We start from the raw sequence: 25,509 nt of genomic DNA, 5'->3' as shown, positions 1-25,509 counted from the left end.
AATTGAAATGGGAGCCAGGGGAGGTTGTGGAGGACTGGGCTGAGGTGATCTCGGCGGCGGGTTGAGGTGAGCGTGCGGAGAGCTTCTGGACGTACTGAAGTTTATGGAGGTTTGTGTTAGGTGAGCCATAGAGGATGCTGTGGCAGCCGTCGAGTCTGGAAGTTATGAGTGCGTGGATAAGTGTTTGAACTCATATGTCGGGATTGGTTGTTGTTGGCCATGCTGACTGTGAAGTTGCCATGGGTGGGGGGGGAACAGAGAGTTTAGGCGGGGAGGTGGGTTGTAGAAAGAATGAAGACAAAGAATAGCTTAACCGGTTAGCTAGAGGACTGGGACAAACAGTTTAGGAGGGTCAGGCCCGCTAACAGGGAGGCAATCAGGCATGAAAGACGGACAAGATCACAGGATTGGTCCTTGGTTCTTTTGCTGGGGAAGGTGCAAGGAGCCAGCCAATGGGGGAGCGGCTCTGACTTTGGCCCAAGAAGCAGCGCTGTGGTCTGCATGGTGGGGCGCCAAGGGCTGCCTGAGAGCCCTGGGCCGGGGTTGGGGGGTGCGGGTGGGACTCGGCGGGGTGCTGGCCATGCTGGGGTAGACCGCTGGGCCGGCTGGGGTAAGCGTAGCGGCGGAGGAGGAGGAGAGGGGGATCTTGGAGGTGAGGAGAGGGAGGTGGCGCAGTTTGTAGGACGGCAGGAGGGATTGCCCTCCTCGTGCGCCTCCTTTCTCCTCCTTCCCCGGCTGCTTGTGTCTCCTCCTCCCCTCCGGCGTCGGCTCAAAGGCCTCGCCCTTCTCCTCCTCGGACCCCCTCCTCGTAGCGCTCACTCCTCTTTTCAGAACCCTCCCCCTCTCCTCTCCCTGCACGCTCCTCTCCGACGCATTGCCGCCGTCGCATCCGCCGTCCATGGGAGGAGGAGGAGGAGGAGGAGGAAGAGGAGGAGACGGGCTGGGGCCAGCGTGAGCGGGGGTGGCGGGCTTTTCCAGAGTGTCGTTGCTTAAAAGAGTCAGGCGGTGTTGGAGTACCACGGGGGAGGTGGGTTCAGCGGGGGGGGGCGCCCGGCGGGCCAGGCCGGGGGCTGTCCGGGTCAGTTGGCCCTGATGGTCCAGCTGGATATGGGACGGTAGTACCTGAGGCTGAATGATGGAGGGAGAGAGAGAGAGACAGACAGAGAGAGACAGACAGACAGACGTTAGTGTTGACGTTAGTGTTTAGTTTGATTCCAATGGCTCAACAAAATCAGCTCTCCGTGGAGTCCACAGGTCCAAGGAGGTCTCTACCATCTTCTGAGGGTCCCATCAAGTGACTCTGCTTATAATCTGACCTGACCTCGCCTCAGATACACATCGATAAATGTGCAGTATGAATAAAACGACACAGGCAGCCCGGTCGGAGGCGATGTGCGGACGGAGAGAGAAAGGGAGAGGCAGATATTAAAAAGAAGATGAGAGACAGCAGACAGGAGAGGGAGAGCAGGACACAGAAAAATTAAACGGCAAGAGAGAGACTGATGCATATTTTAGAGAGACCAGAGGGGTGGAGAAAGCATGAAAGACGGGAGAAGAGCTGAGGGAGAATAAAGAGCGGGACACAGGGACACAGAGGGAGGGAGGGAGAGACAGGGGAGGGAAACAGGGGAGGGCAGAGGTGATGAATGGGGATGGACAGAGCAGTTGAAGAGATGGTAAAGAAACAGACTGAAATAAAAGCAGCAGAGAGATGTGGAGAGAGGGAGGAGGAAGAGAGGAGAGAGACAGAGAGACACAGTTATTCTCTCAGATGACACATAATTTTGGAGGCGAACAGGCCAGAGGAGACACAGGAAAGATGCCCTTTATAAGGGCTGCTTTGATCTGTGTGTGTGTGTGTGTGTGTGTGTGTGTGTGTGTGTGTGTGTGTGTGTGTGTGTGTGTGTGTGTGTGTGTGTGTGTGTGTGTGTTTGTATGTGTGTGTGTGTGTGTGTGTGTGTGTGTAGATACGATTGTGTGTACACATGTGGATATTGGTGTGTTTGTCTGTCTATGTGTTGATATTAGTGTGTGACTTTGCATGTGTGTATATTAGTGTGTGTGTGTGTGTGTGTGTGTGTGTGCATGTGTGTATATAAGTGTGTGAGTGTCTGCTTCCGTGCTGCTGCAGTTTGATCTGCCGCTCTGCGTGTGTGTCCTTGTGTGCACCTGTGTTGGTGCGTGTTAACCGACAACTTTGGCAAGCTCATTAAATCCTCCCCCAACACACACACACACACACACACACACACACACACACACACACACACACACACACACACACACACACACACACACACACACACACAGAGAGTGGAACAACATCAATACGGCCTCCCGCCTCTAGCCTCCAAACGCCCAGACCCTGCTTGTCCCACAACACACCACCACATTACCCAGAATCCTCAGTCTGGGCCTACATGGTTGTTGAATACTAAACGCGTACAAAATAATGCATCTTATCCAAACGACCGATCTGGGAGCTTATGTAAAATAAGTTATGAACCACAGTAATGTATGTTGTATAATGGGTGGCAGGTAAGGTTTAAGAACTTGATTTGAGCATAATTTGTCAGGTATGAAAGAGCCATCTCAGTTAGTGCTGTGAAATGATGTGTGACGTATATCTGTTGTAGTTGACTTCGAGCCTTTCGATATTAGACAAGTACTGGCTCATTCTGGACCAATCAGGGCGTCTCCTCCCGGATCGGTTGGGGGATTTCATCTTGCCTGTCAATAACATATGTGAATGCAGCAGTTGGGGGCGCTCATTAGGCCCCTAAGACATTTATTTACATGAAAATCTTCGACACTATAAACATATATATACATGTATAAGATGAACGGATATGATGAATGTTAAAGAAGGTATAAAAATAGATATGTTGCTGAAACTACATGATGTATGTTAATGCCACTGACTGAAGTGATCTATTGCTTTTATACAACGGTTACTGTTATGGCGAAACGTAAGTCATAGACACACCACATTTAAAAAGAAACCAAGAAAGTCAAAATAGCCGTTTTATTAAAGAATACAAAAAAGTAGTCCCTCCTGGCTGCCGCTATGCAACGACGGTCGCTATGCAACACACTTTAGCGTCCCTCCGAGAGAAGGCTCCGATAGAGCGGTTCGCCGGCAATTTATCCTATGGAGCAGTTCACTCGCCGTGTGCCTAAGCTTTCGTTAGTCTCTCCATCGCCTTGCTCACTCCCGGAGTAACAACATTTACACCCTCTCCATCATCCAACATATGTTTTACTTTGTAACTGTTTCTACTTCCAGGCGCGGAGTGATATGCAAACTTTCACAAAATGATCGGGCGTCATAGCAGTTATGTATACGCTCATTATACAACAGTTGGGAACCAATCAGATCGCTGGATTTAGGTCCCCCGTTGTATACAAACATATATATGATGAACGTAAATGATGCATGTTAATGAAGGTATGAACACATATACATTTATGAAGGTATACAATGTATGGTAATGAAGGTATAAACATATTTGATGAACATATAAGATGTATGTTAATGAAGGTTTGACATTGGTATCCATTGATGAAATTATATATAATGCATGCTAGTAAATATTATACATATGTTGATGAATGTATTTAATGGGCCTAAATAAACGTATGATATATATATGTTGATGAATGTATAAAATGTATTTGAATACATACGTTGTCAAGAGAGTGTATGACATGAATGTGAATAAAATAAACAAGATGAACTGATCACAAGACTTCATGAATATCGGTTTGGACACATGGGTCAGGATGACGTGTGTGTGTGTGTGTGTGTGTGTGCGTGTGCGTGTGTGTGTGTGCCCGTGTCTATGCTGTGTGCAGCTACTGTTTGTATGGTTCCTCCTGCATTTGTTTGTTTCAGATAATTATACAACCGACACGTCTATTACAGACTATTTAATAACATCTATAATGTCATATCTAACTGACACGTTAAGCGCCAGGAACACACACAATGTGTGTGATAATAATCACAGTTATTGAATTTGTCAAAAAACAGACACACGCATGCACTTGTGGACAGCTATTCACATTTTATGGAGGGGTCAGCGGAGACGCATGCAGTGAAAATATACTAAGAAGACATTTGCGTCATCAGTGTTACACAGTGGTCCACAGATGGTTTATTATAGTCCTGCCTCTACATTTGGAATGATTATGGCGCTGCATTGTATATTCCCCAGCATTATTGTACTTTATCTCTATCTGCCGGCCGCTCAAATTGTTGGCTTTAAAGCCCATTTTTCGGGGGCAGTTCCAACGGAAGATACAAGCAGGCGTTCATTCCCATTGAGGGGCGCCTTTTGGTGGTGCGCAGTGGCACCTGGTGGCAGTACTGCAGTCGGTCTGTGCGTCTAAATGATTTATGTCAACCCATCTGCCTGGGCATCTGTCTGTCTGGCTGCTCGATTCTCGAATCATCTACTTGAACCCTTGTCCATTTGACTGTCTATCCTCTTGTGTGTGTTTGCGCGCGCGCGTGCGTGTGCGCGTGCGTGCGTGCGTGTGTGTGTGTATCTGTGTCTGTCTGTGTGTCTGTCTGTGTATGTGTCTGTGTGTCTGATTGTGTGTCTGTCTGAGTATGTATCTCTGTGTCTGTCGGTCTGTCGGTCTGTCTTTGGCTGTCTGCTGTGTGTTTTATCTGTGCGTGTCTGTCTGTGCATGAACAAGTAAAGTAGGTGGGAGGTTGGGTGTGACTGTTTTGTTCTCTCTTTCATTCTGTCTTCCTCCCTTTGTCCCTGTTCTGTCCTCTAACCCCTCCTTCATCATGAATAAGAGATGAGGGAGGGAGGGATAACGTTATACACTGAATGACTCAGCACGCGAGAGGGTGAGGAGAGAGAGACATAAGGTAGGGCAGAGAGAGTGAGAGACAGAAGTTGGACGGTAGAGAGAGAGAGAGACAGAGACATACTAAGTGCGAGGAGAAGGACAGAATAGAGAGTAGAAAGAAAGAGGACAAACTGCGAGCTAAAGGTTATCAAATGATACGGCAGAGGGGAGAAGACTGGAAGACGGAGAGAGAGGAAAGAAGGGACGAGAAAGAGAAAAGGAGTAATGGCTGGCAGGTGCTTTGAAGGAGGGATTCACCTTCGCCGGCTGTCTTTGGCTGGCTGTGTGTGTGTGTGTGTGTGTGTGTGTGTGTGTGTGTGTGTGTGTGTGTGTGTGTGTGTGTGTGTGTGTGTGTGTGTGTGTGTGTGTGTGTGTGTGTGTGTGCCTTAGAATACGGACATTTCCAGAATGTACCGTCTCGTTGGAAATCTGATTTTTTAACAGGTTTTCTCGCCTTACGAAACACACAAACAGAACGCAAACCCAGTTAAGCTCTCAAGCTAAATTTACTGATGTCCCAATAAAGGCAAGCCTTAACTTAACCTCCCAGTGTAACCCTTCAAAATCCATTGGACATCAACTTAACGTTGAGCAGTAGTTTAGGTGATGCATACACAGTAGTATCAGTGTAAACCATGTACAATAACTACTGAGTAAACTGCAGTGTAGATAACGTCACTGTAATCAAGTGCTCACAAACTAGTCTGAGATCTGTTAGTGTCCGTCTGTGTCTGTTTGTGTCTAAAAAGTCTGTCTACTACTGCACCGGAACAAGGGTACAGGGACGAAGTGCTAAGACACAGGGTCAGAGAGGGTACATGCAGTAGGTTGGCATCATTGTCCTGTGAAACATTTTAAATAGTAGAAATACTTAAAATACACTATAGTTTATATAAATTGAAGCTTTTAATCCAAAAAATGCTATGTGGGATCCAAACTGATCTTATTAAGACTCTAGTTTAGGGCATCGATTCCCAACCCCAGGTCCCTGGACTGGAGCCGGGTCGTGGACCTGTCAGAACCGGGCCTTGAAAAATTTCCGTAAAAAAATAGTTATTTTCTTTTGTTTCTTTTATCAAAAAAAAAGTATTTTATATTATTGCATTGTTGAAGGCAGCATAAGGCTCAAGCATTTCATTTCTGTTGCTATAATTGTTTAATTGAATATGACAAATAAACCATCTTGAATAACAGCCACATCCTTTGTTTAGAAATGATGCATCTTACAATGAAGGCATTAATATTTATTTGGTCATCCAAATGTTTTTATGAATATGCCGGTCTATGGAACAAAAAAGGTTGTGAAGCCCTGCTCTAGACGACTGGACGAACCCTAATGAGGATCACTACATATCCAAGTTCACTTCTGAGTTCACTTTATACAGGAATGTACACAACATGTTTATGGTAAAAACGGTTGTAACTAACTGTAGGGGAGAGGGGTGTGTGGGGGAGAGGGGTGTCGTTGGGCGAGGGGTGTGTTTGAAAGAGGGGCGTGTGAGGGATAGAGGGTTGTGTTTGAAAGAGGGGCGTGTGTGGGATAGAGGGTTGTGTTTGAGAGAGGGGTGTGTTTGAGAAAGGGGTGTGTTTGAGAGAGGGGTGTGTTTGAGAGAGGGGTGTGTTTGAGAGAGGGGTGTGTTGGAGATAGGGGTGTGTTGGAGATAGGGGTGTGTGTGGGAGAGCGGGGTGTGTGTTGGAGAGAGGGGTGTGGGGGAGAGCGGGGTGTGTGTTGGAGAGAGGGGTGTGGGGGAGAGAGGGGTGTGTGTTGGAGAGAGGGGTGTGGGGGAGAGAGGGGTGTGTGTGTGTCGTAGAGGGCTGTATTTGGGGGAGAGTGGTGTGGGGGAGAGAAGGGTGTGTGTTGGTGAGGTGTGTCTGTAGGGGGGAGAGGGTTGTGTGGAAGGGGAGGGGTGCGGCGGAGGAAGAGTATACAACGAGAGGAGGACGAGGAGGAGGAAGACATTTTGAAAAGGTTCCACCATACCATGCTTTGTCACTGAAGTAATGCACTAGCGTTTCCACTCCTTGCCAAGGCAGGGTTAAAGGAGGCAGAGGGAGAGAAGGGGAGAGAGGGGGGGGGGGGTGATGGGGGAGAGAGGGGACAGGAGTGGTGGTTAGAGGAAACAACATCAGTGTTATTCAGACAGAGTATGCACAGACACACACACACACACACACACACACACACACACACACACACACACACACACACACACACACACACACACACACACTGAGGTGGTTTGGTTGTAAACAGACGAAAGCTGCGAGGGTGCTGAAAGTGAGGCATTGTGTCCGTCTTACATCTGTAAACATACAGATGGATGAAAGACAGGTGGACAGTCAGATAAGCCAGTGGAAGGACAGACAGAGAGGAGCACAGACACATTGACAGATTTACAGACAGACATTTAAATAGAAGATTAGGTGTTGAGGAAATGAATGGCGAGAAGAAAAACAAAGACCGAACAAAGATAATGGAGATGGATGAGCAGAATCAAAAGCATTGTTTATTTATTGTGCTTCCACTTACAGGGGGCGGGATAAGTCAGGAAGGTTTGATAACCGTTGTGTTGGAACCGTTGAAACATGTATACTAAACATGTGTAATAATTGTCTTAGGCTTTTTTATGAACGAATGATTCATACACACAGTGAGTGTATATCATTCGTTCATAAAAAATAATGCCCAGACAATTATGAAAAACAAAAACCAACGAAAGCGCCGGACATGTGAGATAGTGGGGAGATAAGAGGGAGATATATTAATATCTGAAATCAGAAGATGAATATAACCAATTGCTGAACTGAGGACCAGCTGATGTGGTGAAACATGTGTACTTATTACCAAATGAAAGGACGAAATGTCTATTGTGGGACTTTAAGCTTTAACCTGAAAAGTGTCATTAGTATTATATTAGCTAATATACTTTATACGACATAATCCCATTGAGAAGCTAATGGAAGCACACAGTCAAACAGGAAGAGGACAACCTACAAAATAAAGGCCCCGGCAGCGGTCTCAACAGCAATACCGCCCGCAGAGAGATTAATGAGAAAGGGGCTTTTAGCGAATTACAAAGATGGAAATCCTTTGATATTTATTCAAAGCTTGGTGTCCCCTTGCGGTTGAAAGCGGTGAAAAGCCCACGTCTGGCTCAGATTCTCTAATTGATTTCGTGTTTGCTATCTTATTTTTAGCTAAATAACTTTGTCACTCTTAAAAAAGTCTCCCTTGAAGTAAACAGATTTACCTTTTTTTCTTTTTTCAATAATTGTTTAAGGGGGAGACTGAATGCTTAACCATCCCAAACGACAGAAAATTAAGTTGTTGACAGAATCTATGCAACACAACCCGTAAAGAACTCAAAGAGACGAACACAAGAATGAGATGAACAGGAACAGAGAGAACACAGAGATACAGAGATAGGACACAGCCAATGAAACACTCTGAATTAATGGTACTCAAAGTGGAGAACGTGTAATGCATTGCTCCATGCTATTTAGTTGAACTACTTCGAGGGATAGTGGCATAACTTGAGGGAGAGGAAGGGATGGAGGGAGCGCGAAAGGGAGTGGCATGGTAATGAGCACATCATTGAATTGTGGGGTTTCGTAGCAGAAATGAGTGGGGCGTTGGACAAATAACATCCTTTGTTTTTCCCTAAGTGGGTTCTGTGATTTTTAATTTTTTTAACACAAGATCAGGTCATCATTAAAAACAGGATGCAGAGTCCCTCTCTCGCTCTGGATAAGAAGACTATGATGGTAGCATCAGATATGAAAATGATGATGATAAAGGGGAAAATGGATGTTAGGATTCACCATCTCCCCCGAGAGGAGGGTGGTGAAGGCGAGCATTTAGCGGTTCATGGAGGTATGGGGGGTATTAGGGAAGGGCACCAATAAGAGACTCACTCTGTGGACCGCAGTGGGGGACGCACGGTCGCTGCCTCCCCCTGTAGGGTCTGGAGCGCTGGTACTGCCACGGAGGAGAGAGGAAAGGAACGGGAGGAGAGCCCTGGAGAGACAGAGAGAGGCAGAGGCAGAGGCAGAGGCAGAGGCAGAGACAGAGACAGAGACAGAGACAGAGAGAGAGAGAGAAATAATAGGTAACGGTTTAAAAGGTGATAGGTTAAAGGGTAGATAGAACAACTTGGAGGAGAAAGGTGATGAGGTTGGAAACAACATAGGAAACGATAGGATGGAGATGATATGAACCCATGAAATCATGACACAGATATATCAAAACTCAGCCTCCCAGAATAGATGCCTCCTGTTTCTCATGTGAGCTTTCTTGTGTGAATGTGCAGGCCATTTTAGTGGGTGTTTGTGGGTGTGGGTGTTTTCTCTTTCACACACACACACACACACACACACACACACACACACACACACACACACACACACACACACACACACACACACACACACACACACACACACACACACACACACACACACACACACACACACACAGCATCTTCCACAGTGATAACCTTTGAAAACCGCAGTAGTCAAACAGAAATGCCAAAGCTATCGTGCAACGTCCTGCAACACAAGAGAGAGAACAGAGAGGGAGAGAGACATCGGGAGACGGAGAGCGAGAGAATAATGAATAAGGAAACCATAAAGAGGAAATGAGCAGGTCATCAAAGAGAGAGAGAGAGAGAGAGAGAGAGAGAGAGATGTACTAGGCCACAGAACCAAAGCAGTAGGGAGATAACCAGAGGAGGTATGGGAGGATCCAGACAGAGCTGCAGAGAGGCAGCCCGATGTGTAGAGCGAGGATCAACGTGTGTTGGTTATCTTCACACATGCTGTCGACCGCCGTTAAGAATGAAGAGGGCCGCCCTTGTGCGTGCGTGTGCGTGCGTGCAGACGTGGGTAGTGCAGCCCATCCGTGCAGGTGAACAACAGAACTGCCTGAGTCGGCCCCGTCGGAGACGACCAAATACTCCACCATGTTCCTCCTTATCTCTCCTTATCTCTCCTGCTCCTCTCCCTACCCAGACAAGCTCCTCCACGGTCAAAGGTTTAAGTTAGTGAGAGGAGGGACGGACTTGAGATGAACACACACACACGCTAATACACTGCCTGTGATTGTTCACGGATGAAGCTGTGATCAATTATGGAGTGTGTGCATGTCTTGAGAGTGAATGAAGGTAAAGGTAAACTGACATGCACTCTGAAGGCGGTTCATGAAGCATCTCTAGAATCCAAGTAAAAATGTAGATATTTGTATGAGAGGGGTCGTGAAGAAGCCACGGGCTCAGTCACCAGGTAAGCCTTCAGTCTCTAGTGGTCTGAGAGCTGAAGAGGCCTCGCCTACAGGCTCAGTCCCCAGGTAAGCCTTCAGTCTCTAGTGGTATGAGGGGTGAAGAGGCCTCGCCTACAGGCTCAGTCACCAGGTAAGCCTTCAGTCTGTATTGGTATGAGAGGTGAAGTGGCCAGTGGGCTCAGAGCACCACAAATGTATGGTTCAATGAGGGGATAGTGTTTGCTTTAATATCGTGCTGTCTCATAGGGCATAGAATACATTTATTTTCATCAGAACCCCTGAGCTCATTGAGGTCCGAGGTTGAATAAGGGACATAAACCAGACGACTTAGCCCATTATTCTCCCTGTTCGCCGTTACTGAGTTTAATTCTAGAGCAGATGTCTCTGATCACATGACTGACAGATTGCGCTCTGATAGGCCGGCAGTCGGCTTAGGCCTGTGTTGGAATGCCCTGCTCCTGCTGTAGGTTATGACAACGTGAATACGAGTAATAAATTACCAGAATTTTGTATCTGAATTAGAGAACATGGATTAGGGAACATGGATTAGTTATTGAAATAGTACAACTTGAAATGCAATCTTTGAATTTATTAGTTTTGAATACACATCTTAGGAATTCAGATGACCTTGTTTTGAAAGCCTCATATTTAAATGTTGAATTCAATGATGTTTATATTTCCATTTACAAAATTCAAAGTCTTTTAAGATTGAAAACATGATGGCTTTGATTGGCTTCCATGTGCCTGCCTATAGTGATGTGCATTTACCACTCGTTTAAGTACCCCATATCTTTGAGTAGTTTGTTTGTGCTATGTTTATAAGGCAACCAAATGAAAAGCTATATTTAATAGATTTTTCTGTCCATCTTCAAAATAAATGTCATATATCAGTCTCGGGGGAAATGCCCCCTGTCCATCATACAATGTTAAAGGTCCTATGGCATGAATATCTCACTTTATGAGGTTTTCTAACATAAATATGAGTTACCCTAGCCTGCCTATGGTCCCCCAGTGGCTAAAACTTGCTTTCGGTGTAAAACGAGCAGTAGGTGTTCTGCTCGCCTTTGAAAAAACAGAGGCTCAAGCGCGCTGATTTGGAATGTGGTCCCATATGTCGTCATAAAGTATCTAAGCACCTCCCCTTTCTCTGCATTGGCCGCCCGCCACATGTGTGTGTGTGTGATTACACACCCTGTAACGCAAGTTACAGGGTGTTGGTGTTATGGCGCATAACACGTCGGTTCTTTGACGTCTCTTGTATTTCCACAACAAGACTGTAGTCTTGGGGGTTATCTCAGCCATGGTTGAGAAGGAATTGGGGGTAAGGAACTTTTGCTTTGACTCCCTGAGGTACATGAACTGCGACATGCTAGCTGCCGCCGGTCTTCCCGAGGCACCACCGCCCGGCAGCGGGCAGCGGGCCGCAGGCAACGGGCCGCAGGCAGCGCGCGGTTCAGTCTACTTCAGATTGATGTGGAAGTGGAAGAACCAGAGACGTCGGAGAACCCGACAAAGTCGTTTGTGATTCATAATATCTTCTGGAGGCGCACACAACTTTTCACCGTGGTAATATAGATATCTATCTATTGTATGATATTATTCAGATATAGAGCTCCAGGACTGTAACGCAAGTGCTGTACACTTCCTTGTTATTTGGATAACCGTTCTGCTGTTGGTGTTATGGTGCATAACACGTCGGACTCTCGTCTCTGGTATTTCCACAACGAGACTCATAGTGGGGATTATCTCAGCCATGGTTGAGAATTAATTGGGGGACAGGAACTTTGGCTTTGACTCCCTGAAGTACATGAACCACGACATGGAGGAGAAAGGAATTGTTGGCCGCGAATGTCTCCCGCTTGAGCCCCCATTACCGCTGCCGAGGGACCACCGCCTCGGCGCTGCAATAGGCTAACCCTAAGGGCTGACCGCTGACCGAGGCGGAGGTCCCTCGGCAGCGAGGCTCCGGCGGGAGACAACCGCGGTCAACAATCGTGGGCAACAATCCCTTTCTCCTCCATGTCGTGGTTCAGTCTACTTCAGATTGATGTGGACGTGGAAGAACCAGAGACGTCGGAGAGCCCGACGCGGTCGTTCGAGATTCATAATATCGTCTGGAGGCTCACACAGCTTTTGGCCGTGATAATACATATTTTATGATATAGATATCTATGTAAAATATGATATCATTTAGATATAGAGCTCCAGGACTCCTTTGTGTTCTAGAATATTTACAGAACACGGCTAAAGGCTGTGGGCGCCTCGCCATTGCGATACATCCACTGTAAACAGAGCGCATGGTACCGTGGCTGCAAGCTGCTCAGGGCCATTAAACCCCCAATAGCGCCGTGCCAACATTCAGGAACAGGCGTGAAAAACATTGTTTAAAACGCAACCTTCGCCTTTCTTACTGTAAAACGTTATGACTGCAGAACGCTGTGATTTAAGTTGATTTAAATCAATGCTACTATTAGGCGTGATTTTGACCCTTACGGTCATCCATAATGTGGTGCCAGCGTGTGGTCCCACTCACATTGTGTTCCCTCCAGGGTGTCTGTGAGGCCTGGTGCAGCCATGCCCGCCCTCCGTCCGCTACCGTCGTCTGCGTCTGTCCGTCCGTCCGCCTCTCCGTCCCCGTCTCCCGGCAGTGACACCTGCTAGTCGCCACGGGAACAGTCTGCGTTCAAACACACAAACACACACAATCATTTATTATAACAGAGAACAAAGAAAATGAAAAACACATTTTCTGAATAAAGAGCTGTGATGGTCTGACTCAGACGTTGGTTGAACTGAGATCAGCCGTCTGGGCTGCCACGAACAACGCTTTTGGACTGGATGTCCTGTGACTCTGACCGTCGTTCCAGCTTACGACTATGTGGAGTGAGTGTCCATGTCTTACGCCATGTCCTACTCCATGTCCTACTCCGTGTCATACTCCGTGTCCTACTCCTTGTCCTACTCCGTGTCATACTCAGTGTCCTACTCCGTGTCCTACTCCGAGTCTTACTCCATGTCTTACTCCATGGGCCCTATTTTAACGGTCTGAAACGCAAGTAGGAAGCGCAAAGCGCAAGTAGTTTTGTGGGCGGTTCTACGGCGCTATCGCTATTTTACAGGCGGATAAATGACGCTTGCGCCACGGCGCAAGTGTCAAAAGGGTTGGTCTGAAGCAGCCTAATTACCCGTAGGTGTGGTTTGGGCGTAACGTGCCACAAACCAATGAGAGTGCCAGCTCCCATCCCCTTTAAGAGCCATGAGCGCATTTGAATCGGACGACTTGATATTTTGACAGCGCGTCTGCAGTCTCCGAGAATTTCAAACTGCAAATGGCTTAGTTTATTGCCAAATAATATGGCCTAATTCACACATGGAATATACTGAGTCCTCAAATAAATTTCGGCAAAGAAAACGTATGATAGGCTATAACATATGATATGCGGTAACTGTGGTTCTATTTAATGATATACGCAATACATTATAAACATTGTTTCTTATCAGTATTGTATGCTATCCTAATATGCATGTGTCCCCGCGGTAATAGACATTGCCATTGATTGTATTATGCGTTACGTGTTTAGTTTGCCCAAGTGAAGGAGTTCAAGTACCTCGGGGTCTTGTTCGCGAGTGAGGGAACTATGGAGCGTGAGATTGGCCGGAGAATCGGAGCAGCGGGGGCGGTATTGCGTTCGCTTTACCGCACCGTTGTTACGAAAAGAGAGCTCAGCCGCAAGGCAAAGCTCTCGATCTACCGGTCGATCTTCGTTCCTATCCTCACCTATGGTCATGAGGGTTGGGTGATGACCGAAAGGACGAGATCGCGGGTACAAGCGGCCGAGATGAGTTTTCTCAGAATGGTGGCTGGCGTCTCCCTTAGGGATAGGGTGAGAAGCTCAGCCATCCGTGAGGAACTCGGATTAGAGCCGCTGCTCCTTTACTTAGAGAGGAGTCAGCTGAGGTGGTTCGGGCATCTGGTAAGGATAAGAAATACCATGCAAATTAAATTTAAATGAAGTGAAATTTCGAGGTTGGAAACTGGGCGCCTTACAGAGCACACACGCGCGCCCGCATTCATTCATTCTTTTTAACACTCACTCGCGGTAAAACAATGCTTTTCACGATCAAATAGGCCTACTCATCAATCCTAAAAGTTATGGGCATGTAGAAAATATGTGTTTGCTGTACGGTGTTTGCAGATGCATTGATTTAAAAGTAGGCTACAACTTATTACCGCTGCATCAGCTGTTCTTTCCCAAATAATTTACCAAGAATGTGCGGCTAGGTAGATGAGAGAAGCAAAGTGTATGCGCGAGGTGCACAAGCAATCCGTATGCATCGCATGCGCATGTATGCATGCGCCCTTAAAATAGCGTCTGAACAACGCGCCACTGACTTTAAACCAGGTATTTCCTGGTCAGTAGCTTAATGGTATTCAGAGACGGCAAAATACCGTTTGCGCCAGAACACGCCTCCTCCTTCCGCCGAACCGCCCCTTGCGGCGCATGATCAATCCCTAATTTACCGGCGAGTGGCGCTGGTGGGAAAAGAACGCTCTGCGCCAGTTGTAAACTAGCAACGACACATGCGCCAGTGACTAAGTCACTTGCGCCGGATGCAAGATAGAGCCCCATGTCTTACTCCATGTCTTACTACTGTCTAACTCATGTCTTACTTCTGCCTTACTAAATCCCTCTCCATACAGCCTAGAGCTATTCCTCCTCCACTGTTCAGTGTTTAAAGAGACAGTATGTGGTGCTTAATGATATGCTCTGCTTTTTCATTGTAAATAAAATCACACCCTGATAACAAATTGTAATATTCCTCTGTGCTGAATCTTTGAATAATATTATTTAAACTACTTTCACTACAGTTGTACTGAATAAACCCCACTTCTAATTTTGTGCTGCTTTTCAGCATTCTTACCTGGTCATATCATCAAATATTTAAGATATTCACGCAGGAAGGCCATATTAACTTCAATCTGAACAGCGTGGCCTTGTAAAGTCATCTCTGACTCCTTTTATGTTTAAATTGGCTATTTCCATTTCACACATAAAGAGGGAGCTGAGAAGAAGAAATATACAAGTTATCATTAAAGAAATAAAGTGAGGATGGCTTCTTTTTGATTTAAGCTGGCACAATTCTTGCTAAGGGAAATATCTCTGGCTCTCAATTGTGTCTCCTTAACATAATCTATAAATTGTTTGGGATATGGAAAGATGTATTCCTATTTTCAGACCAACCTGACTGGACGGGGGATTCTAGACATTGTCACTGTCTTGGTTTTCATTGGGATTCACGACTCCTCTGTCTTATTTGGCCAATAATCTCTAGATTCATATTTCCTTGTCTTAATCCAAGTTGAGCTTGATCCTGAGTTTCTGCTCACAGCATGAAGTATTTGTTTTTATTTTCTGTTGTGAGATTGTCTTCTGTGCTAAATTGGTTTTGGAGTGGCAGTACTTAGATGGATCCTTGCTCTGCTCAGCCCTCTGCTTCTCCACACGACCAGAGGCTGCTGTAGAGGCCAGCCGTTTCCTCACAACCTCTCCTTCAGGGCAGGAAGGATGCATTAAATGTCCATCGTACCCCACATTGTCCACGAGGTGGGAGACCCAGTGTAATGAAAGTCATTCATCTTAAACAAAACACTGGCACTGTCCATTAAAGGCATCAACACATGTCTCCTAAAGGACACCACACATTTCAAAGGTGCTGATTTACAACCTAAAAGGAACCATTTTCATCTGTCACACAAGTTGTCCAAAACAGAAAAAAAATAAAAATAATCGCTGTGGGCTGTCGGAAAGAACAACGAAACCCATGATCCCCGAAGCTCAATTCTAATTATTCGGCACAATGGAAACTACTCATAAATGCTAAACACAAAACCACAAAAAAAATGAGATTGCAAACCCCAACGAATATGTTTGGGGAGGGAGGGGGAGAGAGAGAGTGATAGAGGCAGGAGAGAGAGACAGAGACAGAGACAAGAGAGAGAGCGATAAACAGTGACAGAGAGGAGATAGACAGGAAAAAGAGACAGAAGAGAGAGAGAGAGCGAGAGAGAGACAGAGAGCAGGAGGGGAGAGAGAGAGACAGATACACAGACAGACCTAAAGACAGACAGCGACACCCACCAGTTGCTGTGTTAGCTGCAAAAAATGAGATTGCAAACCCCAACGAATATGTTTGGGGAGGGAGGGGGAGAGAGAGAGTGATAGAGACAGGAGAGAGAGACAGAGACAGAGACAAGAGAGAGAGCGATAAACAGTGACAGAGAGGAGATAGACAGGAAAAAGAGACAGAAGAGAGAGAGAGAGCGAGAGAGAGACAGAGAGCAGGAGGGGAGAGAGAGGGACAGATACACAGACAGACCTAAAGACAGACAGCGACACCCACCAGTTGCTGTGTTAGCTGTGCGATGGTTTGATCCCTCCTCCTCACGTCCTCCCTTAGCTGCTGCACCTCGCAAAACAGCTCTGCCACCTACACACACACACACACACACACACACACACACACACACACACACACACACACACACACACACACACACACACACACACACACACACACACACACACACACACACACACACACACACACACAAACATAATCCTAGACACTTAGAAGTTTGTTACTAAAAAAGCCAGTAAACCCAAAACCATATGTTCTTTGTTTTAAACGTGGTAATTTGTTTGTATATCATGATTGTATAATGCTATGGTGTGTGCCGCATTTCATATACGTGGTTTTAACATCATAGACAACAATGGTACTAGAAAACTCTCACAAAGTTGGCGTGGGTCGTAACCATGGGGATAACATTCTTTCATAAACTCTCAGAACATTTATGCTAAATCTCAGTTTTTGAATTCCAGCTGAAACTGTGGGTTCAATGGTTCTTTTAGGGTTAACAACAATCCTTCCCTCATTTCATTTGACTTGCATCATCTAAGAGATAACACACACGCATACACACTAACGGACAGATAGATGGGTAGGGATTTAGGAAGAGGGGGATTTTATTGAGTCTGAGAGAGTGATAGATTGTTTATCTCTCTGTCCCTCCCACTGCTTATTGAGAATGTTTAATTATGAAGAACAGACATGTTAGGACTCAGGAGGTGCAAAATGAGGAGAGATTTCAGCAAGATAGTCAAGAAAGAAAAGAAGATCAAAGAAGAGAGAAAAAGAGGGAGGAAAGAGAAATTAGAAAGATGGAAGATAAAGATCTGAGCGAGAAAAGAGAGGAGGGGAGAGAGAAAGGTATCCCATCACAGGTTTAATCACACACCTGTTTGTTGAGGGGCTGCTCCTCTGAGCTGTTGGAGTCCTCTGGGCTAAGGGTGTCTGTGGTCAGGGTGTCCTCTAGATCCTCCTCCTCACCCCCTCCCTCCTGCACACACACACACACACACACACACACACACACACACACACACACACACACACACACACACACACACACACACACACACACACACACACACACACACACACACACACACACACACACACAAAATCAGATCTCATGGTCATTCTCTATTTCTATTGAATGTGTGGAGGCTTGGATTCCAACACATGTTCTGCAGCATGATGCTGGTGGTGTGATGAAGTCACATCTCTGCTTGGGAGCTAACCCCACAGGAGCTCATTGGCATGAACTGCCATTGTCAACATGTTCACACACACACACACACACACACACACACACACACACACACACACACACACACACACACACACACACACACACACACACACACACACACACACACACACACACACACACACACACACACACACACAATTGTGCATAGCGATTGTGTGCAATCACATTGACAAGGTAGAGATGTGTTGTTTACTTTGATCCCCCTGTTTGCTGGTGCGTTGGTCATAACATCAGTCCAGAAAATGCTTTGATACTTTAAACCAGGGGTTTTCAAAGTGTGAGAGAGTGAGCCCCCCCTCAGAGAAAATAATTCAGCTGAGCCCCCCCCCCCCCCCCCCAAAAAAAAAAGTTCTAAAGACCTGTGTTTTGAAAGCTATCTTAATTATTTTACACATTTTAAACATCTCTGATCATAATTTTTAAACATTTGAAACATATTTTTTAAACATTTGAAACATATTTTTTAAACATTTTAAACATATTTCTGAAACATTACAACTTCTTTGTGCGTTTTTAAACACATTTCCCAACACAATTTAACAACTTTATCTAAGCATGTTTTAGCTTAACCTTTTTTAAATACATTTGAACATCTTAATCTGTGTAAACTGCCAGTTTACACAGATTCATTCAGGGTCCCCGACTCTGAATTTTCAGAGTCGAATCTGATCTGCTTTTTCAGTCAAGAGATTCGACTATTCGGCGGGGTTTGTTTACCGGCGTTGCTATGGTGACCTAAATTATTTTAAGCAACTGAAAACGATGCCGGTTTGAAACTAAAACTGTGATTCTGAAAAAAGTATAAATGCTATCAAAATTCCATTTGGATAGTATTGAAGATACAAGTGTGTAGATTTGTTCAATGGTTTGAACGATGGTAAACGGTTGAAAAATGAATGAGTTACGATGTCTAGAAGTAGGTGTATCAGAATGGGCTGACGTCTTCAATGAAAACAGCTGAAAACGAAGCGGTATGAAACTAAAACTGTGATTCTGAAGAAATTTTAAATGATAACGAAATTCTCTTTCGATATGATTGAAGATACAAATGTGTAGATTTGTTAAATGGTTTGCACGAAGATAAACGGTTGAAAATTGATTTAGTTAGGTTACTTCTACAGTTGAAGTACGATTGATGATTTGAATCATCGACTTTTTCTTCAGGTTTATTTTTTTCTCACGTCGCGCCCACCCTGAAGAACTCTGGCGCCCCCCAGGGGGGGCGCGCCCTCAGTTTGAAAACCACTGCTTTAAACTATTAACTGTGATAAAGGGCCTGTTTACATCATGATGCAGACAGACAGACAGACAGACAGACAGACAGACAGACAGACAGACAGACAGACAGACAGACAGACAGACAGACAGACAGACAGACAGACAATTCAACTCAATGATTCTGAAATGTATGGTGAAACGATGTGGGTTCGTCCATCCTCTGATGTATAGTATATCCAGAGCTTATCCTTTCTTAAGAAAAGGGTTTTCCCTTCCCACCACGCTATCCTCTTTCCTTGTGGATGTTCTCTTTGAGAAAGCTATACTGTGATTTCAGATGTTCTTTTGAGAATTGCAACATGTTTCTTCTTCTACTTTGTCCCTGATATCTTGGAATCACTCAAGAGAACTGCCACTCATGGTAAACATACATTTATAGACCAGGAAGTGCCATTAGTACTACAATTAAATCTGACAAACCTTCTAGGCTTCACAGTGGAGTACATAAATAGACAGCAGGTTTCAGACTTCAGATTTCCACTGTCTATAATATTGCCCAATGAACTCCTTATAGGTGCAAGGACCAGGTGCAAGGACCTTTGGAGAACAGTGTCTGAACACAGTGCGTTGCTAGAAATAAGAGAGTGAGTGGATGGAACAGATGAAGTCACCTGTAGCAGGAGTCTCTGCAGGTGTTCCAGCTGAGCTCGGACAGCAGAGCAGTTATCAGCCAGCTCCTCCACATCCATCCCAAGACCGAGATCCATACCCAGACTCAAATCAAGGTCCAGGTCCCGGTTCAGGGATAGACTCAGACCAGTACTGGTACCAGCAGATCTATGAAGGAGAACCAGGGTAACATCATATACTATCGGGACCCTCTGCAGTCTAGTGATGCTTTGCTAAGACAATAAGATACCATCACTTCCAAAAGCGACCTTAGCCTCAGTGACTTTACGGAGGACAGTTACCTTGCAGTCGACAGACCCAGGAGGAGCTCCTTGTCGCTCCTTTGGTTCCCAGGGTCCTCGGTCAGATGGTAGGACTGGAACTCACTGGGAGGGACAGGAGAGGCTGATGTAAGTGTGAGGAGCTAGGGCTGTGAGGGATTTTAACTAGTTGGGTTGGCAAAGTAACTGTTGTTAAGTAATTAAGTTAGTGAGGTGAGTGTAGTAACATAGGTTAGCTTGTACGGTTAGCGCTTTGACTGACGCTAGCTAAAAGGGGTAGTGCTGCAAAGGATGCAAGTTAGTGAGGTGAGTGTGGAAGTAATATACAGTTATAGAAAAGTTATCTAAATAATTCATTGGTGTAATGGATCGAACAAAGCACAACTGGTTGTTGTATCCTGCCTGTTGTCATTGTGGATATCCTGTGTTCCCCAGCAGAGCTGTGGCATCCTCCACTGGGCCATGTGGGTGATCCCATCCCCATCTGTATTAATCGGACCAAACAAATCAAGCAAAGGAAATAGAGGTTATGAAAAGGTTATGAGACGAGACGAGACACGATATTCGGTTCACGAGATCGAGACGAGACGAGATTTTAAGAAAACTACAATGACAAAATATATGACTGGACCAACAGACTTTTATTTAACCGAGTTGCACATGCATTTTGTAATGTTTTATTATAACTCTTAACATTCATGAAATTGAAACTAAAACTAAAATTTATAAAAGTTGAAGTAAATTAAATAATTCTCTTTTTTTTCAAGTGCAAACAATATTATGTGCAAAACCAAATCAAAGTTCTACTCCGTCAATACAGAGTGCAAATAGCGCAAACAGAGAGTCTGACCAAGTATGTCACTGACAACTTGGTATTGTCCGTGTCTTATCAGTCACTCTACTGCCATTCATAATTTCCGCCGGGTACCCAAAATGCTGACAAACAAATCATTTAAAAGTGGCGGGGGCATCTTCGACGGTAATACCGGTATTTTTTTTTATTTTTTATTTTTATTTTTTTTGAAATCTCGCGAGACAGATTTTTAACGCGACGGGTAATATCGTCGAGTTTAATCTCGCGAGATCTCGTTGCACGAGATCTCGTCACACCCCTATGACCAATTCTATTTTCTTAACAACCTCTATTTATATGTGCACACAGAAAAACAAAAACACACATACCGCCGTGCAGCAACGGGTCTTCAGGGAGCTCGTCGTCAAGCATGAGGTCATCGTCGTCAAGATCACACGAGTCCAGATTGTTCAGTAGGTCCTGGAGGGACACACACACAGTTCAAAGTAACAAAATGTAGAGATAGACAGAGACAGAGTCAGAGAGATAGAGGTTTTATACGGCAAAATATGCCGTCTCATTCCCGGCATGGTCCGCGCGTTTACACCAGGCATTTTTACACTGCCAAGCCTGGATTTCACCGTCTCTCCAGTTAGAACTGCTCATGTTGATGTGTTGTCTCTGTGGTAGAGACAACGCAGCAACACCTCTACCCAAGTCTGCCCTGGAACTGCAAAGCTGTCCAATCGCATTTCCATGAAAATGAAACCTCCAATATGTGTAGTGTCCGAGAGGGTAAATTTGGGAGAACCATGCCGGGAAAAAGGCGGGCATAAGACAGGCATATTTGGCAGGGTAAAACGATTACTGACTGAGTTAAAATACCGGCTTGATTTCGCACCCCAATTTCCCTTTTCACACCCTACACATATTGGGGGTTTCTTTTTCATGCATATGCGATTAGACGGCATTGCGATACAAGGGGCTTTTGTCGGGGGTCAGTCAAATAAAGAATATGTTGGTGTTTTGGAAATCGTAAATACTTATTCGAGTTTGTAGCCTACACTCAGATATCGTCTAATCATTCTTGCATGCAAGTGTCTTGAATAAAAAAATATTTAGAATATGCAAATTATTCTAAAGAGATCGCTGTGCGTCTTCCTGCCTACTCCAACGAACCAAGAAAGCCGGCTCCTTGACGAAGGCGGAATATACCCCTTAGGTTTTACACAGGCAAGGCAGTGAAATTGCAGGGTGTGCCAATCCGCGACGGTACCGGTTTAGCAGTTTAAAAATTCAGAGAGAGAGAGAGAGAGAGAGAGAGAGAGAGAGAGAGACGGGGAAGAGAGAAAGAAACGGGGGAGAGAGAGAGAACAACGGAAGGAGAGAGAGGGAAACGAAGAGAGAGACAGACGGAGAAGAGAAACGGACAGATAGAGAGAGATAGAGAGAGAGAGAAACGGAGAGTGAGAGAGGAATGGAGAGAGAGAGAAACATCTTTCCCTAAACTTGAAACATTTGACGAATTGTTTTCTATGTTTAAATTGATGAAAGTGCCTGAGAGAGAACACTTACATCAAGCCAGTGGAACCATCTGGGGCATGGGAGCTAAACCCTGATGGAGGCAGGGTGGTAATCGGTGGCTAGGGTGTTCCAGATGAAAGGTACTGGGTTCCTGATGCCTGCAGCCTAACTTGTATACATCCTTGAGCAAAATGCCTCTGAAATAGATGCTCCTTAATGACATGAAACTGAATTCACTGTCGGTCGCTAAAAGTGTTTGCTGGATGAAAGCATCAAATCGTCATTGATCATTGATCATTGCTCAGCTCAAGATAAGCGAAAAAAGAATGCATAATATAAATATATATAAATAAGTACAAAATATAAAACAAATGTAGGGTGAAGGTTGCTTTGATAAGGTCAGAGCTCTCATAAGTTGAGACTTTACATCGATGCCCTTCATTTTATGAGATCAATGATAATTCCTTTTATATATTAGTGTGAGCGAGAGCTAGAGAGAGCGAGAGCAAGAGCGAGACCCCATCAATGGGGATAGATCTGTATCTATTTAAACCAAAAAAACAGAAAGGAAATACCCCCTCTAAAATTATTCATGAAGAAATCCATTCAAGAGTCACCATGGAAACACAGCAAGCACATGTTTTGTGCGCAATGACAATCAGTTCCCATCAAAAGAAACGTGGTAAAAGTTTAGGAAGGTTTCTGCTAAACTAGGACAGGAGTTGGAGAGCACTTTGGTACTACAATACATCTGTGGAGGGTTCTTCCTCCTCCTCCTCCTCCTCATCCTCCTCCTCCTCCTCACCATTCTGCTTGGGGACGACACGCATGCACGCGCACACATTGGTGCACAGACACACACACACACACCAACCTTTCTTGCTTGAAGTTTAGTCACACTGCTTTGACCCTTGAGGAAACCAAACATTCCCTTTGAATAACAGCCAAGAAACACACACACACACACACACACACACACACACACAGGTGTGTGGAGGCACTTTCCCCTCAGAGAGAGTTGGTGGTCCACATGCACACATTACCACTAATCCCCCCTCCTCCCGTTCTACACTGCTTCCCTCATCTCTCTCTTTCTCTCCTCATCGGTTCTTCTCTACCCTCTGCGTTTCTCTCCAGAGCCTCCCCTTACTCTCCTCTCCCTCTGCTCCTCACTCTAGTCATGCATCCCCTCCCTCTCTCTTTACCTCTCATGGCTCCCCCTCTCTCTCCCCTTTCCCTTCCTCTAATCTATCCTCTGCTCTCTACTCTTCTATCAATTCCTCTGTATCTTTGTTTAGGGACTTAGATCACTCCAAATCCTTATTTTTCCTTTTCTTTCCATCTCCATGTGCTTTCCTTCTCCTTTAGTCTCATCTCAGCCTCCCCTGCTCCTAACTCTCCCCCTCACCTCTCCACCCTCCACATATCCGTCTGCTCTCCCAAACTCCCTCTCCTCTTCCCGCCTCCAATCTCTCTTCTCTCCTCTCCCCTTTTCCTCTCTATCCCTCTCATCTACCCATTTCTCCTTCTTCCCCAACTCTCCTCTGCCCTGCTCCAACTACCTTCTGCCCACCTCCCTCTCTTCCACCTCCCTCTCCTCCACCTCCCTCTCCTCCACCTTCCTCTCCTCTCCTCCACCTCCCTCTCCTCCACCTCCCTCTCCTCTCCTCCACCTCCCTCTCCTCCACCTTCCTCTCCTCTCCTCCACCTTCCTCTCCTCCACCTCCCTCTCCTCCACCACCCTCTCCTCTCAACGCCTCCACATACCCTCTGCCCACCTCCCTCTCTCCTCTGTTCTCGTTCCTCTCCTCCTTCCTCTCTTCTCTCTTCTCCTTCCTCTCCTCCCCCCACCTCCCTCTCCTCTCCCTGTGAACAAGGTTCCGCAGTTCCACTAGGTAAGACACCACAGAGGGATGAATCCTCTGCTGTCAGGAGAAAAACCTAACCCGGAGTTCTCCCATGTCCCGCGGACCATAGCTAAGTACAACAACACACAACCTCATCTCTCTCTATCTCTGTGGCTCCTTTATCACCTGAGTCAGGGGCTTAGTGACTGATCACAAATAGACCGCATGACCAGCCAGCTGACACAACTACTGAACGAACACACACACACACACACACACACACACACACACACACACACACACACACACACACACACACACACACACACACACACACACACACACACACACACACACACACACACACACACACACACACACACACACACACACACACACACACACACACACACACACACACACACACACACACACACACACACAGTGTGCATCGATAGGTATCAACCAAGACCAACACTGACCCCTAGTGGCCAGTGAAGAAAAGGTGTACATTTTTGAGATGCTTCAGTATTATGGAGACTTTCTGTGTAAAAACAGTAATTACAAACCAAAAAAAGACAAAGGAGGAATGCGACACAGTTTGGGATCTCAATGGATCGTACCAAATATATTCATTACAATTGTTTCCATTTAAGTCTTTGTTGAAGGGGGGGAAAGATAAGCTATGATCATAATCAAATCTCTTTCATATTGGCACTTCAGCACATTAATAAAGACTACACTGGTTGTGGTATTAGAGACGACAACCTGTGAATTTAAAATATTCGACAGGTAAGACTTCATTTTGAAATGACAGTCAATTATGATTTGTTGTCGAATTCAAGTTTGATAGCTAGTACTGTGGAATTAATTCAGAAGAAAGAAATTCGTTTTTTGAGTTCACACAGCGTGATCACTAGAAAAGCATGTGAAAGATGGGCTGATACAATTGAAATTATCTTTAATGCAAGTCAAGCAAGATGATCTAAAAGAATTCATCGTTGTTACTCCTTAAGCCATCTAAAACATGTCCCCTCCGTCTCCCCTGCCCGCCAGCAATAGTGCAACCAACACTTTAGTGCCACTCAGACATGGTAGTCTTTCTAGAATGGTTCTCCTCCTCTGTTGGGTCAGGCTACACATTGTGAATAATAGGATGGAGTTCTTAAAGGTCCCATGACATGAAAATCTCACTTTATGAGGTTTTCTAACATAAATATGAGTTCCCCTAGCCTGCCTATGGTCCCCCAGTGGCTAAAACTTGCGTTTGGTGTAAAACGAGCACTAGCTGTTCTGCTCGCCTTTGAAAAAACGGAGGCTCAAGCGCGCTGATTTGGAATGTCTGTATTCATGAC

General features: G+C 45.5%; 1 protein-coding gene across 1 annotated transcript in view; it reads right to left on the bottom strand.

Annotated features, from left to right (window-relative positions):
- Positions 1-940: 940 nt before the first annotated feature.
- The window catches only part of LOC130371137 (serine-rich coiled-coil domain-containing protein 2-like), a 51,912-nt gene continuing 27,343 nt past the window's right edge, over positions 941-25,509 (bottom strand). The window contains exons 8-16 of the mRNA XM_056576799.1: positions 21,173-21,263; positions 20,393-20,474; positions 20,012-20,095; positions 19,712-19,877; positions 17,445-17,546; positions 16,547-16,633; positions 12,678-12,821; positions 8,782-8,884; positions 941-1,128 (exon numbers count right to left, since the gene is read on the bottom strand). Of these exons, the coding sequence (XP_056432774.1) occupies positions 1,034-1,128; positions 8,782-8,884; positions 12,678-12,821; positions 16,547-16,633; positions 17,445-17,546; positions 19,712-19,877; positions 20,012-20,095; positions 20,393-20,474; positions 21,173-21,263 (954 nt within the window). The 3' untranslated portion in view covers positions 941-1,033. The remainder of the gene's footprint in view (positions 1,129-8,781; positions 8,885-12,677; positions 12,822-16,546; positions 16,634-17,444; positions 17,547-19,711; positions 19,878-20,011; positions 20,096-20,392; positions 20,475-21,172; positions 21,264-25,509) is intronic.

The sequence above is a fragment of the Gadus chalcogrammus genome, chromosome 18, assembly GCF_026213295.1.
Source record: "Gadus chalcogrammus isolate NIFS_2021 chromosome 18, NIFS_Gcha_1.0, whole genome shotgun sequence".
Taxonomy (NCBI): domain Eukaryota; kingdom Metazoa; phylum Chordata; class Actinopteri; order Gadiformes; family Gadidae; genus Gadus; species Gadus chalcogrammus.
The sequence above is the reverse complement of the archived record's forward strand: the minus strand, read 5'-3'. Positions and strand labels throughout refer to the sequence as shown.